Source organism: Chiloscyllium punctatum, chromosome 41, assembly GCF_047496795.1.
Source record: "Chiloscyllium punctatum isolate Juve2018m chromosome 41, sChiPun1.3, whole genome shotgun sequence".
Lineage (NCBI taxonomy): Eukaryota > Metazoa > Chordata > Chondrichthyes > Orectolobiformes > Hemiscylliidae > Chiloscyllium > Chiloscyllium punctatum.
The window spans coordinates 24,878,906-24,899,305 of NC_092779.1; the positions used below are offsets into that span (position 1 = coordinate 24,878,906).

At 39.4% G+C, this 20,400-nt stretch overlaps 1 protein-coding gene across 1 annotated transcript in view; it reads right to left on the reverse strand.

Annotated features, from left to right (window-relative positions):
• Positions 1 to 4,262: 4,262 nt before the first annotated feature.
• LOC140464927 (sodium/hydrogen exchanger 3-like) overlaps positions 4,263 to 20,400 on the reverse strand; it is a 130,490-nt gene continuing 114,352 nt past the window's right edge. Inside the window, exons 16-17 of the mRNA XM_072560564.1 lie at positions 17,839 to 17,931; positions 4,263 to 8,243 (exon numbers count right to left, since the gene is read on the reverse strand). Coding sequence (XP_072416665.1) covers positions 7,651 to 8,243; positions 17,839 to 17,931 — 686 coding nt within the window. The 3' untranslated portion in view covers positions 4,263 to 7,650. The remainder of the gene's footprint in view (positions 8,244 to 17,838; positions 17,932 to 20,400) is intronic.

Consider the following 20,400-nt stretch of genomic DNA (forward strand, 5'->3'; position numbering starts at 1 on the left):
GTTTAATTCAAGTGCTGCATTTTGGGAAAGCAAATCTTAGCAGGACTTATACACTTAATGGTAAGGTCCTAGGGAGTGTTGCTGAACAAAGAGACCTTGGAGTGCAGATTCATAGCTCCTTGAAAGTGGATAAGATAGATAAGATAGTAAAGAAGGTGTTTGGTATGCTTTTTTTTTATTGGTCAGTGTATTGAGTACAGGAGTTGGGAGGTCATGTTGCTGCTGTACGGGACATTGGTTAGGCCACTGTTGGAATATTGCATGCAATTCTGGTCTCCTTTCCATCAGAAAAATGTTGTGAAACTTGAAAGGGTTCAGAAAAGATTTACAAGGATATTGCCAGGGTTGGAGGATTTGAGCTATAGGGAGATGTTGAACAGGCTGGGGCTGTTTTCCCTGGAACATCGGAGGCTGAGGGGTGACCTTATAGAGGTTTACAAAATTTTGAGGGGCATGGATAGGATAAATAGGCAAAGTCTTTTCCCTGGGGTCAGGGAGTCCAGAATTAGATGGCATAGGTTTAGGGTGAGAGTGGAAAGATATAAAAGAGACCTAAGGGGCAACGTTTCCACGCAGAGGGTGGTATGTGTATGGAATGAGCTGCCAGAGGAAGTGGTGGAGGCTGGTACAATTGCAACATTTAAGAGGCATTTGGGTGGGTATATGAATAGGAAAGGTTTGGAGGAATGTGGGCCGGGTGCTGGCAGGTGGGACTAGATTGGGTTGGGATATCTGGTCAGCATGGATGAGTTGGACCAAAGAGCCTGTTTCCATGCTGTACATCTCTATGACTCTACAACTACCAAAAAAAAAGAAGCCTAGAAAACTATGTGATACCATCACAGCTGGGCGTGAAAGTAAGATGTGCATTGCAGAAGAAATACTGGAACCATCTCACTGGTAAGAATGGCAAAGATCTTGATTACATGAATACCATTAGAAATAACACAACACTCAGAGACAGAGAAATTAAACATCTTTACTGACAAAAGAATCCTTCATCTAAAAAGGGACAGATGAAAGCAATATCTGGATATAAAAATGAAATGAAATATCTTCACTGATAATAAAATCCTTCTTTACAGGTTTATTAGTAAAAATGGCTCGTTTTCTTATTAGATATTCACTCTCTTATTCTTTTATTCTTAGAAAAATTTATCATTAAAAGTTTCAGACTGAAAGAATAAGGCAGAGTTGAAAAGAGTGTAAAATGTTTTCTGAATGAAAATTCAACTTCTCACAGGAATCTTCACTGAATATTTAAGGAATGATATAGCATCACATGAGAGTGGGAGGAACCTCTGTAAAAGGTTGATAGCCACATTTACAACATAGGAGGAGGTCCGCCAGAGAAAATATCTCACTCATTCAGGGCTTTAAAATACAAATCCATTTTAAATGTCGATGGATATATTCCATTCTCAGGTATTCTACCGTTAGCTATTCTTGGATATTCTTGAATAGTAATTAGGGAAATACCGCTTGACAAATGTAATGAAAAGTTTTGAGGATGTAACTAGTAGAGTTTGTAAAGGGGAGTCTGTGGACATGGTTTACTAGGACTTTCGGAAGGCTTTCAATAAGTTCCCACAAATGAGATTGGCATGCAAATTTGAAGCTTATACGATTGGAGAATGGTGCAATATGATGGAGTACTAGTTGGCAAACAGGAAGCAAAGAATAGGAATAAAGAGGTCTTGTATCGAGTAGCAGGCAGTGACTACTGGGGTACTAGAGGGATCAGTGCTTGGACTCCTGCTATTCACAATGTATATTTATTATTTATTTGAAGAAAATAAATACAATATCTCAAAATTTGCAGAAGACACAAAGAAGAGTGAGCTGTGAGGAAGCTCAGAGATGCTTCAGTGTGATTTTGACAAGATGAATGAGTAGGCAAATAAATTGCAGATGAAATACAATATAGATAAATGTGAGGTGATCCAGTTTGGTAGCAAAAACAGGCGGTCAGTTTATTATCTGAATAGATTGGGGAAGGGGGAACGTGTAACATGACCTGGGTGCTCTTGTACACCAATTTTCTGAAGGTAAGTGTGCAGGTGCAGCAAGCAGTAAAGAAGGCAAATGCAATGGTGGCCTTCTCAGTGGGAGGATTGGAGTCCAAGATCAGGATTTGAGTCCAAGCTACCGACTTGGCTGCAACGTATTTTATTTCACATGTACAAAGAGTGGAGGGTGTAAGTTGGAAGACTGTGCATTTCCTGCACCTTCCAAGAAACAGAATTCACCCAATAGTTACAATGAACAAAATCACATAACGTGTCCTCCTTGGAAAAAGTTTTCAGTTACGTACACAATATGATTATCACTTGGAGCGCAATCACAATGACATAAAATACGGACTACTGATCTTTGAATTTTATCAGCTGATTTAATACCTGGGACTTCCACGGACTGAAGCAATTTTAAAAATAAACAACACATTAACTTAAAATAGCTGCAAGGTTCATGTGACGCACACGGATTGGCCAGGTTTCATGACATTGACGTGCAGTAGGTCCACGACAAGCTGAGATGAAATTAACACTTTCCCTAAAAGGCAATGAAACCCATGGGAGGCATGGAAATTTCCTCATCTCTGATTTGATTTACTATTGAGAATTGTCATTGATCAAGCTTGAAAAACATCCAGGAATCTACAAACGAGCTGCAATTTTAAGGAGCTGCTTTTGAGGATAAGGAACTAAGGTTATAGAACTGAACACAGACTGAGATTTCTTTCTCTCATTTACTCAAGAAGCTGGTTTAGCGGCATTGAAAGGAAAATAGCATCAGAGACCAGAAAACAATGGTCCAAGAAATTAACTAATCAACTATGGTCTCAGGTTAAAAATCCATGCATCAAGGACTTACAAAACCATATTTCTTTTGTCTTCTTTTGTACTGCACACTGTCTGTATGTGAGTTTGTTTGAGGGTCCAAATACTGTACAAGTGCTTGACTTTGCACCTTTATTACTTTTCCTGGGGTCAGCAATTTATAAAAGTTTCTACCTTCAATTCAAGAAAATATGGAGATTCGCTCAAAACTTTGTTGAGGTCAATTAAGAAGGCTGAAAAGAGGGACCTGGTTCACCCCTTCTTAGCTGGTCATAATACTGCTAACATCTTGGAATAATGTGCAGCCTGCACCGGTGAAGAGAAATCAGAGTTAACATTTCAGGCCAAGTGACCCTTCCTCAGACCCAAAATGTTAACTCTGACTTCTCTCCACAGATGCTGCCAAAACTGCTGAGCTTTTCCAGCAATTTCTGTTTTTGTTTCACATTTATGCAACATGTTTCAAATCCTCAGGACAACTCAAAACACCTTGTCGCCATTGAATTATTTTTGAAACTCAATTAATGAGTTATATTAATCATGGTATTATTACATTAGGCAACCCAGTATTGTATTAGTTTAACATCCAGTAATATGACAGAACCACCAATTATATAAAGGACCAGTTCATCTGTTTCCATAGTCTTAGTGGATCGATGAGTGTTGGTCATGAAGACAAAAGTGGGGCAAGAGAAAATGTTGGTGGATTCTCCTTTTCTTTGATGAGCAATACTTGAGATCTTCCAGATATGCCTGCACAGATAGATCAGATCTCAGTTTTATGAGTTGTTCTAAATATGGTACCTTCGACATTGCATCTCTTTCTCTGTTACAGCACTAGGAATGTCAATTTGGATTATGGGCTGGAGTGTCTGGAATGCTATCATCAAGTCATGGATATCCAGCTGTGTGTGAGAGTGAGTGTGTGAGAGTGAGTGTGTGAGAGAGAGTGAGAGTGTGTGAGTCAGTGAGTGAGTGAGTGAGTGAGCGAGTGTGTGAGAGTGAGTGAGTGAATGAGTGAGAATGAGTGAGAGTGAGTGAGAGCGAGTGAGAGTGTGTGACAGTAAGAGTGAGTGTGGGAACGAGAAGCTGAGTGAGTGAGAATGAGAATGAATGTTAGTGTGTGTGAGGTAGGGTGAGAGTGGCAGAGAGAGAGGACAAGAGAGGGGTTAGGCGGAAGAAGAAAGGGATGGGGGGGGAGGGGAAAGAGGATGAAAAGAAAGATTTATATCTAAAGATGTAAAAAGCCAGCAGTGGTAACCTCATATTAGATGAGTAATAACCAAACCTGAAGGAGTCAGTGTATCCCTGCATGATCAATAGATTACATAAACCTGGGTAATAATCTCAGTTTTTCTAAAGGAAAGAGTGAAACAAAAAAGGTGCTTTGAATTTCAAAACATTTGGTTTGCCCCTATTTTAATAACATGTACAAAGACATAAAGGACCTCTACATCAGTGAGCTATCTATAAAACAAACTGGATAAAAAATTCCAGTAGCAAGTAGCTTGGCACACAGAAGGTTATTTTACATTCCTGAGAAAACACTTGCAGTTTTAATAGATTAAAAGATCCACTAGTTCCTTTCAAAATCTTATTTTAAAATATATTTTTACTCTCCAACATGAGCAAGTAAAACTTTGGACACAATACAGTATTAATCAACAAGTATAAAACAAGTGGAAGCAAAACTGAGAGATACATCAACATACAGTTCACGTTAGCAAATTGTAGTATAATAATGTTAGATTTAGATCATATACAACACTTGTTTGGATATCACAAAGATAGTGGTAAGAGCCAAGACAAAGTAACCCTGTAGAACACTTATTAAAGACAATAGTAATCATTGCACCTGAATAAATAGCATCTAAAACTCATCCTGTCAAATCTTGTTATTTACAGCAATAACCACAAACATTTTGCTATGTCATTTTTCAACAAAGGGAGAGAAGGACGAAATTTAAGCACATGAGAAAAGAGAATAACCTGTAAAAGAACAACCAGCATTCAAACGAGTCAGGATAATATAGGGAAGAAGAAGCAGATTTCCTTCCTGAAGAAGGGCTTATGCCCAAAACGTCGATTCTCCTGCTCCTTTGATGCTGCCTGACTTGCTGCGCTTTTCCAGCAACACATTTTTAAGCTCTGATCTCCAGCATCTGCAGTCCTCACTTTCTCCTAATTTAGGGAATGTCACATTAACAAGCTCCTTCACATATGGTGTCCATCATTCAAAGGTTAAAAAAAATCCAGCCCAACATAATGTGCTTCAACACAGGTGGAAGTGAAATGATTTCCACTATATAGAGCATTTACTAAAACAAAGTCTTGAAAACAATGATATGCAGCCGAACTCAATATGAATAATTTACACAGTTGGAATTTCTTGCATAATGGATGAGCAGGAAGGTGAGGAGAGGGGAGGTGGGAATAGAGGAGGTAACTGTTACCTCAAGGAACCTCTAGATGCTTCAGCTGTTGGCTTATTGAGTAGCTCTTTTTGAAGCCAACAATCAACCCTATCATTTGAAGATGTACTTCTCACAAGACACAGGATAATAAGGTGGGCAATTTCACAACTGGAATCTCAATGTAACAAGCCACGAAAACAGAATATCCTAGGTTGCTAATCTGCTGTACTGTGGTGCTTACATTTTTGTGCCATGGGCCTGATATTTAAGTCAAAGTCTATGTTTAAAAGAAACAGATAGACAAAAATCAGTCATCTTTTGGTAAAATGTAAACCTGCAACCATGCAGCTTACATTGGTGAACACATTTGGTGACTGGAGGAGTGGAGGGGATTGGTTAAAAAGGACATGGAAATTTGAATCTTCAGAACATTCACCGATCTTTGTCTCTGCTATTGGCACTCAAATCAAAGCTGGTATGTATCCTGCTAATATGATACATTGCATTACTGGCAAAAAGCTTTGGTAGCTTTCACTGCTCAAGTTCCAAGTGATATCAAGTACTTTGGTGTACTGACTGGGGCCTCACTTCAGTAAAATACTGTTGTTTCACCATAAGTCAACACGTGGGAGAGAGAAAGTTGTACCTCTGTGAATCAAGAATGTGTGTACACTTAAGGAAAGTTCTAGCACAATCATTCAAAGAAACAATTGCAACTGACCTTTGTTGGTTAGATGCTTTGTTTGCCGATTGGTAGGTGAGAATTGCTACTCACTGTTACAAATTTCAGTATCAGGAACTCGCTAATGTTGAAACTTTACAACATTAGTTCTTTTTTAAATTATAGACACTGCTGGCAAGGGCAATTAATTGCTTGGAGGGCAGTTAAAAGTCATCCACATTGTTGTGGGTCTGGAGTTACACAAATAAGGATGGCAGATTTCCTTCCTGAAGAGGCATTACTGAACCAGATGATTTAAAAGAAAACAACTAGCAGTAACTACATGGCTACCATTAGGTCAACTTTTTATCCCAGATTATATTGAATCGCAATTTCACCATCTCCCATGTCTCAGAGTTGGGGTCTGTGTTCTGGATAACTAGTATAGGGTCAATCCTACTATTTCTCCGTCACCCCCTTGTCATCAGCTGCATCAATTGAAGTTAAATATATGCAGTTGATTGGATGTTTATGTGTATATATAAAGAGACAATTGATGACACTACATGATCAACAAACAAAACTTGCAGATCTGCCAAAATATTCCCTCCTGCATTAAAAAATAACCAGTTTAAGAGATAGTTTTACCTAGACAAACCATGTCAAATCCTAATTACAGTAAGTCTCTTAACCAAACTTGCAACATTTCAACTTCTCTTGCAATTTAAGGTGTAAGTCTTAATATCATGGAATAAAATTTCACATGTTTGCTCAAGGCTTACAACACATTCCTGTATTTTCCATCATTTCTTATCTTTTTCTCATGCACTTTGACACCAGCAATGTGAACATTTGCTTCTTGGCATCCCTACAGTGTGGAAGCAGGCCATTTGGCCCATCGAATTAACACCGACACTCCAAACAGCATCTCACCCAGATGCACCCCATCCCCATAACCCTGCATTTCCCATGACTAACCCACCTAACATGAATACCTTTGCACTGTGGGAGGAAACCGGAGCATCTGGAGGAAACGCACATAGACACGGGTCAATGTACAAACTCCATATGGACAGTCACCTGAGGGTGGAATCAAACCTGGGCCCCAGCACTGAGGCAGCAGTGTTAATCAATGAACCACTGTGCCACCCTATTTCTCAATGGAGGATGTCAGATTTTCAAATATTTGCCCAAAACTAATGTTGCCTGCACTGTCATCACTATTCTTTAATCTTTGACCTTCAGTTTGCAGGAGGCCCACTGGTGGGTCTACCTTTGCACCTCATGTGTTTTACAGCACCTGACGACAGATGACTTTTGCATATGTATTTGTCTTTCTTTTACGTTACCCCGAAATCTAAAGAGTTGCAAGAAGCCTGCAGCATAAAACATTTAAAAATAAATTGTATGAGAAAGAAAACTAATAAAATGATAATTTCCCAATATAACCTAACATGGCAACCTTTCAGTCTTGACATGGTTGTGGTAAAATTTCCTTCTCCCTTTTCCATGTGTGTTTCACAGAATACTGTGGGTATTCATTCTATACCATGTATTTTAGTGGAGATGTATTAATTTTCCCCTCTACTGTCCAGGATTGGCATTAATTGTAAAGTTTGGTTTGGTGCCTGTTTATGAAATGCAAATTCTGGAGGCGTGCGACATGGCCAGAAGACGCTCAGCTCACTAATTAAAGGCTTTATGCAATTGCTGGTGAAGCAAGAGACTGTAATGCTTAAAACTGTGTTTCTTCTTGTTCCAAAGAATGAGGAGGAATGTGACAAGAGACTGGGAGAGATCCGAGTTTCTGGAGAACTGGATAACGCAAAGGCTTGGGCCGGTGAAACGATCGCCGATTCTGCACCCGCTTGGCTGCTGCGGAGTGCATCTTACTGTCCTTAATTATCAGTGGCTTCTGCTCTTGTAGTGCAGCGTCTTTTGGACAGTTGTCCTCCAGCTCTTCATTCAGTGTTTCAGCACATTGTACTTTCACATCGAGTGCTTCTCTGTCAAGCTGAGTAGAATGGTCGTCTTCATTAAGCTTTGCTTCTTCAGTTTTGTCAACTGTTGCTTTCAAAACTATTTCAGTGGAGCTCTCCTCTTGTGCTGCTACATGCTCTGAAACAGTGGACACTTGGGATTCGACATTTTCTAGTGAGGTGTAGCTCTGCATCCAGGTTTTCTGGAGGTAAGATGGGAAGATCCTCGAGGGTTTCTCAGAGCTAAGATCTTCTTGGCTTACGTGGTCATCTTTCCTGGAAATTGGTTTCTCATCCAACGTGGTAGGGCTAGGCAGTGGAGGGGGACTTGGGATTGATTTAGAGTTACCTATGTAATAAAAAAAGTGCATCAATCTATAAGCACAAGACACAATATATACCTGTGCAAAACTTGAGAAAATCACATTACTGTATTTAACAAGTTTGACACCTGGACATGAATGACAATACACTTAATGAGGAACTACCTCAGCAACATAGAAAATGGTTGCTTTGAAAGACTCTTTTATGGTCTAGCTTTATAAGAAAGTTTAATAAAAACAAAATATCTGAAAGTACAATTCTGTATTATTTATTTGAATCTGAAACTAACAGTTATTAATGCCTGATGATATTCCATTTATGAACAAGAACTGGTAAATAATAAATTAACTCAATAAGCTTTCAAATGTATATGCCATCAGGTAATCATCTGAGAGAAAAGCGTTTTACTCGAGACTCAGGAATTCTTCATGTCTCTAAAAAAAATGTACAATATTCTCAAGATAGAATTGCATTAAATGTGAAAAGACAGTAGCGTGAACTTGAAATCCAGCACACACCTTCTAAAATTATTACTTTCTAAGAAAATATTAAATTAATGGAGGAAAGGCACCTAAAGTAATCTTCTGGTGAAGTGAAAACCAGAGTGGCAGAGGACCTCAGGCTGTCTCTCATTACAGAGAGAGAGAGAGAGAGAGAGAGAGAAAATTGGTGATCAATTTAACTTGAGGGTCACCACACCTCAGGCAAGGCGTGAGACAAGGTCTACACAGAGACCTCAGACAGTGTAAGAATGGAACCCATGCTATCTGCATCACTCCGAATTGCAAACTAGTTGTGGATCCAATTGAGCTGACCGACAGATAGCAACAAAATGAAAACTTTGCTCTAAGCTTTTAATTCACTTTGCTGTCAATGCTGTCTGAGATCGGTTTAATGGAACAGCAATGTGTACCACCTGCAGGTATAAAAAGATCATAGAATTCCTACAGTGTGGAAACAGGCCCTTCGGCCCAACAAGTCCACAACGACCTCTGAAGAGTATTCCATCAAGACCCATTCCCCTACTCTACTACTCTACATGTCCCCTGACTAATGCACCTAACCTACACATCCCTGAACACTATGGGCAATTTAGCATGGCCAGTTACCTAACCTGCACAGCTTTGGATTGTTGGGGGAAGCCGGAGCATCCGGACGAAGCCCATGCAGACTATGGAACAATGTGCAAACTCCACATAGACAGTCACCCAAGGCTGGAATTGCATCCAGGTCCCTGGTGCTGTGAGGCAGCAGTGCTAACCACTGAGCCATTGTGCTGCCCATAACTGTAGTACTAAATGATATTTAACAAACCATTTATAAAATGGAAATAAAAGGAGCTTCATGATGTGTGTTGAATAAGGTATTGAAACATATTTGACAATCATTTTATTTAGTTCTGAGACCTTTGACTGCACTATTGTTCTTTGGCTTTTCTCCTTATCAGCAATGTTCAGTTCACATCAGGGGTAAATAGTAAGAAAGACAACAAACAGAAGGGAATCTGTTCATTAGTGAGAACTAAATGATAACAAAAGATCAATAGAGAAAACAAGTCAGTTAATAAGAATTTCAGTGAATGGAAACAAGGGTTAATGAACAGGCAACTTAATCTACAATGTTCAACAATAGAGCACAAAATTCAAGATAGCAGAGTTAGTGATGTGAGAAAAGAAAAAGATGCAATTCCCACAATCCAAAGAATGTGGATGGATATCAAAGTCATATGTAAACAGCCTAAGTTTCAATATCTTCATAGTCTATACACTCAAGATGAAATATAAATGAGCCAAATTACTTATTTGTTCTATTGAACCTCATCAAGTTGTGCTGGTTGCCTTTCAATTTTCCAATACTTAAACCTGGTGTATGAGAATTTAAGTTAGTTTATGAATATCAGGACTAGGCAAAAGATGGGTTTTCAAGTCAATTTCAGATAGTCAGTGTCAGCATTGCATATTCCACTACCAGATATTGAATGCACCAGCTGCAGCGTACGACTCCTTCAAATGCATTCTAATAATTTGACCATTATTCCAATCACTGTGACATCCATTCACACCATTGCAATACTTCTATTCCTTGAAGCCATTCCCCATACTTCTGTAATGGAGTCACGTCTAAATAAATATATAAATATTGTTCTGACTTTAACAGAAATCAAACTAAGACTGCCTGAACGCAGCTCCTAAAAATGATCACTGAAGTCAAAACATTAACTTTGCTTTCTCCCCACAGATGCTGCCATGGGGTTGAGTTTTTCCAGAAATTTCTGTTTTTGTTCCTAAAATGGGATTATCATTAGCTAGGGAACTGGCCTTTGCTTATATTGTCATGAGCAGGATGCAACTCAATGTTCTGACCCAACAGCACATTGAGGACTATCTGTGATGTGTGAATCACTTGTGTTATTGTTTGGCAAGAGAATGAGAAAATGCAAAAAAATTTGCAAATTATAGACCTGCACAAAAATTTACAAGATGTCCTTTGTATTCTATTAATCACTGCCTAAATTAATTTGAAACCCATTCAAAAACAACCACAAACTGTTGACAGAAATTCTGAAAGAGAAAGAGAAATGGGAAAGGTGAAAAAGGGAAAATAGCATGTTATATTTAACACAGACGGAAAGCTGATAGGAGGTTGCATTTGAGAACCTGTTCAGTAGTTTCAGGAGCGATGGCAACATTAGACGAAATGATGAGAATTGCTAAAAATAAATGATTTATAACTTAAGAGCACCATCAATACAAATACAACAACCTTGCATTAAAATTGATTTTTCTAATGCTGCTACCCTTTGCATCATAAAAAAGTTTTTCTGCTTTCTGAATGATATACCTTCCATTTGGTACCTATTTTTTTTAGAACAATCACCAACACTATTTCTACCAATTTTATCCCATTCTTCAGAACATTAAATAATGGTCAAATCACTTCTCTGGTAAAAAGGATATTATTTCCACTGTTTCTTCAAATATACATTTTATCATAACAGTATGCATCTGAGTAAATATATTTTTGTCATCTCAACTTACTACTTATCATGGGAACGTCAGCCTAACACACAATAATTCAATTTGTATGATCATATTTATATAATTATTCACTTATATCTCCAAGCATTCACTGGTTTGAAGGGCCTTTCCTGTACTGTGTGATTGTACGACTCTATAGTTCTATGAAATCCACTTTTACATTCTATACTTCTCACCATGTAACCCATTACTTTTGTCCACAGGTGATGCTGCTATTAAAGTCTTGTCAAGTTGAACCTAAATTTTCCTGCCTGTCAAAATCACCCAACCTTTCTGCAAGGTTCTATTTTAAAATCAAACCATAGCACTTCATATCTACTGACAGTGAACTGCAAATTCTTTTTCTTTTAACCCATTCCACCACTTTATTAATAGCCTCTTGCAGTTTGCAACAAACTCAGAATTATTTATTCATTTAGTAGCATTGCACTTGAGTATTCTTGAAAAGAGGCACATTTTATTGAAGCTTTTCATCTTGCAAGTCCCAAAAAATAACAAAGTTAAGGGAAAAGCATATTTGTAATACATAAAAGGAGAGCGCTCATTGGTTGGCAAGTGAACTGTGACTGGTGAATGCATTGCCATAGGGAATGCACAAGTTAGAGCATAACTTATGGTTAATTGCCAAGCTTCAATTAAATTTGGAACCAGGTTGGTTGACTTTGGCTGGACAGGGCATTGACATGAGAAATGAATCAGAGAATTGTTGTCACCTATTTTCTTGAGCTGAAACAGGCAAAGTATATGTACATGTACTTTATGTCTGCAAAACAAAACTGTATTTACCAACATATGTAGCTTCCAATTACACTGGTGACCATGCTGTAAGTCCAACTGACAATCTAAAATGAGATGTCAATGTAATTCATCACACACTCTGGGTTATGGTGTCTAATCACAGAATCACAACTAATGTTGGAAACTGTGTTGGATGTTTAGCAAGCACGAGCTGGTTAGGTATGATCAGTACCTTGCCTGTTGTAAACAGCCAAAGGGATATGCCATTTAATAGAATCCATCAATCTTTGGGAGGTAGGCAACATATGTGCACTAAAATTCATATAGCACGTTAATAATTCTGCATTAGGAAGAATGTCTTTTTGGCCTGACTGCTACAGCCTGTTAGTAGCAAACATCATTCCTGTTCCTATTGCAAAGTAGCAGCATGAAATACATAGTTTCACCTGTTTTTCAAACTTTGAGATATCATGCTCCCCCAGCATAATCTGAGATTGACTGGACACTGTTCAGGATTAAAACGTGATGGCCTTACCATTATCCCACAGGGTGGCTTTGATACATGGTATTTCAACATCAAGCTTCTGGGACCTACCTGATTTCCACATACAACCCAAATGCCTGGCAATGTTGTGAGGGCTCAAGGCTGACATGGACATACATATCTGTAAGCCCAACAAAGGGACAAGAGTAGGCATGCTTAAAAAGTCTGACTATCAACAAAATGCATGCAATTCTTAATAACAAATCCAAATCAGTACCTATCAGACTTATTGTTAAACATGACCAGAAAATAGGACTCACTGCATCTGTGTAATTATGGGCTGCGTAAGGTATTAAAGTGATGTCCATTTAGACACTCATATCAAACACTGGAAACATAAATGGCCAAATCATTGATAATATTACCAATTTTCCCACATCCACCGTGAAGGATTATTTCATATTTGTGAAGACCATACAGGTCTTGAATATTGATAGTGTCCATATTCTCACTTGACATTGCTAGCTTATTCAACCGTTGATGGAACCTATAAATATGTGCTCTGCAGCATTATATCATGATGATCTAGACTCACCACATGTCCTGAAACTGTAATAATTGAACATATGAACTCAGCAACTTCTAAGTCTACCTTCACTGATGAATGTAAGTGTTGGGATATCTTCAGTTCCGTGTACTATAAGGTTAGTGTTATCACTAAGTCTTAAATAGGGCAAGAGTAATTTGTTCACCATGTATGCTTGATGTTGAAATAAAGTGCATCAAAGTCACTCAGCTGGATAATGGCTAAGCTGGTTGGATGACTTACTGTGATATCATGAATAGTCCTAAGGGTCTCATTTTGGTCCTGCAAAACAACCAGCCTACTTCAGATTATCCCAGAATTAATGTGGTGCCACTATTTAAGAAAGGTGGTAAGGACAAGCCAAAGAAAATAGACCGGTGAGCTTGATGTCAGTGGTAGACAAGTTGTTGGAGAGAATCCTGAGGATCAGGATGTACATGTATTTGGAAAGGCAAGGATTGATTAGGGATAGTCAACATGACTTTGTGAGAGGTTAGGTTGGGATATCTGGTCAGCATGGACAGGTTGGACCGAAAGATCTGTTTCTGTGCTGTACATCTCTATGACTCTGAGTATCACAAATGTTTGCGCAAACATCAGCAAGCTGTTTTATGTTGCTACAATGGAGGAGAAACCCAAGTTGGTTCCACTACTACCAGGATGCTGCTGCTAAATGAAGGAGATGTTCTGACTATCACACAAATGTGCATGGTGCTATATGAATTTCAATGTGTGTTGCCAGGTATGTAGGTTTTCCATCATAAAAGCATATCCTTTTGGCTCTAATCCAATGAAGGGTCACTGGGCCCAAAATGTTGCTTCTGCTTTCTCTATACAGATGCTGCAAGGTCTGCTGAGTGTTTCTAGCAATTTCTGGGCTTTTTCCATCCCTCTGGTTGTTTATAGCAGTCCAAGTGCAGACCATACCCTATCTCATGCTTGGATAATCTGGCTCAAAGGTAGAAGAGAGAGGGTCGTGGTGGAGGGTTGTTTTTCAGACTGGAGGCCTGTGACCAGTGGAGTGCCACAAGGATCGGTGCTGGGTCCTCTACTTTTTGTCATTTACATAAATGATTTGGATGCGAGCATAAGAGGTATAGTTAGTAAGCTTGCAGACGACACTAAAATCAGAGGTGCAGTGGACAGCAAAGAGGGTTACCTCAGATTACAACAGGATCTTGACCGGATGGGCCAATGGGCTGAGAAGTGGCAGATGGAGTTTAATTCAGATAAATGTGAGGTGCTGCATTTTGGGAAAGCAAATCTTAGCAGGACTTATACACTTAATGATAAGGTCCTAGGGAGTGTTGCTGAACAAAGAGACCTTGGAGTGCAGGTTCATAGCTCCTTGAAAGTGGAGTTGCAGGTAGATAGGATAGTGAAGAAGGTGTTTGGTATGCTTTCCTTTATTGGTCAGAGTATTGAGTACAGGAGTCGGGAGGTCATGTTGCGGCTGTACAGGACATTGGTTAGGCCACACTGTTGGAATATTGTGTGCAATTCTGGTCTCCTTCCTATCAGAAAGATGTTGTGAAACTTGAAAGGGTTCAGAAAAGATTTACAAGGATGTTGCCAGGGTTGGAGGATCTGAGCTACAGGGAGAGGCTGAACAGGCTGGGGCTGTTTTCCCCGGAGCGTCAGAGGCTGAGGGGTGACCTTATAGAGGTTTACAAAATTATGAGGGGCATTGATAGGATAAATAGGCAAGGTCTTTTCCCTGGGGTTGGGGAGTCCAGAACTAGAGGGCATAGGTTTAGGGTGAGAGGGGAAAGATATAAAAGAGACCTAAGGGGCAACTTTTTCACACAGAGGGTGGCACGTGTATGGAATAAGCTGCCAGAGGATGTGGTGGAGGCTGGTACAATTGCAACATTTAAGAGGCATTTGGATGGGTATATGAATCGGAAGGGTTTGGAGGAATATGGGCCGGGTGCTGGCAGATGGAACTAGATTAGGTTGGGATATCTGGTCGGCATGGACGGGTTGGACCGAAGGGTCAGTTTCCATGCTGTACATCTCTATGACTCTATGACTCTAAGTGACCAATACTGGATGTGATTCTATGATTAGACAATATTTACTACATAATCCTCAGCTTCTCAGAATTATGTTGATAACTAATGGAGGATTGTCAGTCAAGCTCACGTTGTAGTGCATAGCATGTACAAATGGAAACTACACATACCACTGCACAGGGCCCTTTGCTCTGTAGACAGAAAGAATAAGGGCACAAGTTGGGCCTGCTTCAACTCAACCAAACAGGTGACAGTGATTGTATGATTCAGTTCTTGTACAGAACAATGCCTTGACCAATCAAATTCAATCTGCCTGGTTTCAAATTTAAACAAAGCTTGGCAGTTAACAGTCATCACTTTATTGGTGCATTCTCCATGGCAATGATTCCAATTAGGGTCTTCTCATACTGTATAAGTCTTGTTTTCCCTTTAATCCAAGTATGCTATCATTCCTCTAGTTCTCAATCACTTAAGCATTTTCAATTGTCTCCTTCATGCATACTTTTTCTGAGTGACCATGTGCACTACCCTAATTGTATTTCATCCAGTCACCTCCTGAGTGAATATGATAAGGTTCATCAAACACAACCTTCCTTGCAAGAACAGGATGAGCTGTTTTTAACTCTTTTGTCTTCTTGGTGTTTAGTAAATTTGCCTTTAAAGACATGCACACATATCCTTTATACAAACATAAATACTGATATGTCTAAAAATTCAATGGTTGATGCAGGCCAAGTTTTTAGATTGCTTTAAACATAACAGGTTGTACTTAGCAAAGATGGCTGATGTAATTACACTGATGATTCAGACAATGGATGCTCCTCAGAAGTGTCTGCTGGCAAAAGTGAATCAAAGGATCTGCTACAGTGCTGCAAAAATGTGGGTCGCCTGAAGTTATTAGGACTCCCTGGAATCTGTGAACGTGTCCTTTGGGATAGAACTACAATGTCTTCATTAGGCCTCCATGGTGGAATCCTTTGAAAATCCAGCTGATCCTCCTTAGTGAAAAAACTCAGGTTATCGATTCCTGCAGAAAGTATTTAGTATTATAAAGTAAGTTATAAAGACCTAAATGCATGAGGGGATTCAGTCTAAACATTATACAGTCAATGACAGACACTGTTAGATTGTGAGAGAGGACACAATACACTCATAATAATTAATAAAGGCTATAATGCATCTCTGTAGAGAAAACATCACTAGGAAGTGGGGTTAAGGAAATAATGTTCCAAAACCATAATTTCTGGATGCAACTTTAACAGGATCAACAGGATAACATCTGTTGGAACCTCTTTCAATTATACAAAGGCAACGTGTGTGATTGCTCAAGATAAAGTAGAAGCATGCAACTCCTACCATATCACAGGAGACTTTGAAAAATATGTTACACTTGCAGTAGAAAGGACATTAATCTTGACCGCTGATCTCTGTGGAGGCTATCTGACCTGCTGAGAAATTGCAGCACTTTTGGAGTGTCAAGTAAATATTGGTCGGCTGGGTGGCCCTGGGAAAACTCACATGAGCTAGTACTGGATTAAACCAACGTCTACTTTCTAATGTAAACATTAGCTTGCAGGACAGGGATATATACCAGCTTTGTCCTCCCTTAACTATACACTGGGGTGTGAAACTGTGTGCTGACAGCCAAGATCATTTAGCTTTGAATCATAGAGTAACTTTAACACAGAAGGAAGTGCATTCGGTCCTATGCATCAGTGCCAGCTCTCTGCAAAAGAAATCTGTCTTGTCCCTTCTCCCATTGCCCCTTTCTCCCTTGTGCTTCAAATTTTCCCTTCAAATCTTTATCATATTTCCCTTTTGAAAACACAACTGAATTTACTTCCACCACCCTTCCATGGACTATATTCCAGTTTGCAAACCTGGCGGAGATGGTTTCTCTACATTTCAGCATTGCCAATCACTTGCAATAGGCACTTGAGGGTTCTAGACCTTCCAATCAATAGATAGCATGGTGGCTCAGTGGGTCGGACTTCTGCTTCATAATGCCAGGAACCCAGTTTGATTTCAGCCTTGGGTGACAGTCTGTGTGGAGTTTACACATTCTCCCTGTGTCTAGGTGGATTTTCTCCCACGGCGTAAAGATGTGTAGCTTAGGTGTGGATTGGTTGTGCTATAGTATCCAGGGATGCGCAGGCTAGGTGGATAAGCCATGGAAAATGAAGGGTTACAGGGATTGGGAGGGGTGGTGTGGATTCAATGTGCTGAATAGCTGCCTACTTTGGTACTGTAGGGATTCTATTCTATGAAACAGTTTTGCTCTACTTTTTCCATATAGATGGTTTTAAAGACCTTTGTGATATAAGATTATTTGTAGAGGTTCATCAAGCTTTTGCATTCTAGCCTCTATTTATAAGTCCAGAGTCCTTTTATTTTGTTAAGCTACTTTCTCAGTCTGCCCTCTTATCTTCAATTAATTTTTCATATTTGTCACCCCAGCTCTCTCTCTTTCAACTTCGTGCAGATCAAAGGCTTAGTCCAGGCTCTTAAACAACCTAAAGGAAAGCGGTTCACCCTTTAGCTACTATCTAATATTTTGGCAACCATCATCAACATGGTTAAAATGTATGGAACATTGTGTTGCTACAATGTGGGTGTGCATCAACACAAATATATCACAACTTTAACAAGTGCATTAAGGGGCTGTTCACATAAACTGAACTTTCCAAATCCAAATTTTAGACTCCAATATATTACAGACAGAGAAATATCCCAAGAAGCATTCATCTCTTCTTATTTACCTGTTCTTGTTTCATCTGATTCATTGTTTGCAGGGGTAATTAGGAAACTAATTCCTCCATCTGATGGATCATAGTGGCCCTCTACATCAGAGACTGGAAGGAATAAAGAGGAAGTCAGCTCTTAAATACAACAACAAATGAAGACAAGTGTAGATAGCATGACAGTTACTCTATAAGTAATGTCCCACTTTTGTTCCAGAGATACAGATAAACTTTTTAAAAATGTTCTTAAGTGAAATATGGGCTTGTGATAATTCAATCCAGCTCGAACATTGAGCATGTACCAAATAGTTAAGTAGAAAATAACATTGTTACATTTTTCCTTACACTGACTAAAACTGAATGGAAGCAGGAAATGCCAATGCCCTGATAGGAATGTCCTTCTTAACTTGAGGGAGTTGGGATTTACACATCCATGAGCTGAATGAGAATAAGTAGATACCTCTATGATGATCTGTTGGAGAACAAAAGACTATGCTTTCATTTCATTAACAGTTCTGGAATTTTACTCTGTCTTCAGGCAATCAAAGTGTTAGCCAACTTCTTACCCCCTACAATCATGCTTAGATCAGCCAACTTAGTCAAAACACAGTAGTCTCGGACATTATTGTCTGTAGGTTTCAGCGCTCAATCCAAATCAAGGAAGCACAATTTCCTTTCAACGTAAAGGAACCGTCTAATAGAGTACAGCTTAACCTTGGTTTGTAACCTGTTACCACATGTGAAGCTCCAGTTCAAAGGTCTAGTGGAGATCACACACTTCTCTGGGAAAGAAGGCAAACATCAGGATGGAACCTGGTAGCTGGGTGGTGCAATGCATAGCGAATGTATTACTGAGTTCCTCTCACCATTAACAGTCTAATATTGATATCTGTGCGATGTAACTCTAAAATAAGAGAAAGAATGTGTATTCATGTAGCACCTTTCATAACCTCAGGACATCACAAAATGCTTTATAGCTAATGAAGCACTGATGTAATGCATAAATTACAGAGACCAATGAACACACAGCAAGATCCCAGATGCAGCAATATGATAATGACCAGATAATCTGCTTGAATGAAGTTGATTGATGAATATGAGACACTGGAGAAATCTCATGCTCTTCTTTGAACCTGAAATGACACCCACAATAGAGGCCAACGGGGCCTTGGACTAATGATTCCTCTGAAACTTAGCAGCTATCTCAATACCCCACATGGTTGCAGCTGAGACTTCGTGCTCATTTCTCCAGAAAGGGACTGGAATCCATGAATTCCAGGCTAAGAGGCAACCACACTAGCATTGAGCCAAGACAGATATAGGAGATGAGGAAGTGGGTTCATGGTACCCATATTTTGGAAGCTTTGAGTGCCTTTATAGCTCCAAAATATCATCTGGAGGATGCATTGCCAGGTGATTCCTGCCAGGTGCCACATTGATGCATCAGTGTGCCATTTTGAAACTCAACATTTCAACCAATATTCGGAATTTTACACACTGGATCAACTATTGGGAAGATTTCTTGAAACAAAGGCATTATCCAATACCTACAGGTTAATTGTTGAAAAATATGTTGCACTTCTTCAGAAAGGACATTGATCTTGTCCTCTTATCTCCGTAGATGCTGCCTAACCTACTGAAGAACTGCCGTATTTCCTGTAACATTAAGTTTTTGGTTTTCTTAACTAACGATAAGCTGTTGACACAAGTCTACACATTTATGTTATTTTGTATGATTGCTTAAGGTTGCAACTGTTTACAGCAAGTTGTGATTTCAAGATTCTGTTCAAATCAATTGCTTTAAGACATGGACATACTCATGGGTACCCACTCTGAACACAGTGTTACTTGGAGAATAAACAGACAATGCAAAGCAGGGCTGGCTGCTGGAACAAGGAGAAGAAGGAGAGGTTAAAGGGCTTTCACCATGAAACACAGTGTGTTCAAGCTGCATTGTTTCTTGCTCAGGGTCAAGCAGTGTCTGCATTCCACAATGGACTTTCTGATAGAAATCAGTCCTCTGTTTTTACTGCTACCTCAGAGTGGACAGGACCATTTAGCAGCATTTGTGAACAAGATTATGAGGATGAATTTAAGTCTGCATCTGAATTCTTGCAGGATGAACTATCCAGCATTGAATGAGGGAGGTCATCGATGCATTGACAGCATTTCATTCTCTCTTTACAGAGCGAAAAAGGCAGAAAGAGCATACAGCTTCACTAGCATTGCAAGTTTGTGTGGAGTGAAAGGGGCTATTAACTACATGGAAATTGTTTCGTGTGACAACTTAATGTTCACCTCATGGGACAGAGGGAATCCTGAAGTTCAATGCTTGACATTCTGACAATAATAATTTATTCTGTAGCAGCTCACTGTGTCAGCTGTAACTGACACACCAAAAGGTGATGACCATGTGATCCTCTGCTCATTACATCATTGATATCTCTGCACACACGAAGCATACTCAACCATTTGGACTGTAATACAGCTGACCCTTGTTGTGCTTCGAATTAATGCGTCTGATTCTCGCATCACTCTGCAGGAAGCTTGTAGTACTTAGCCCAGCAGGCATTAAGCCTG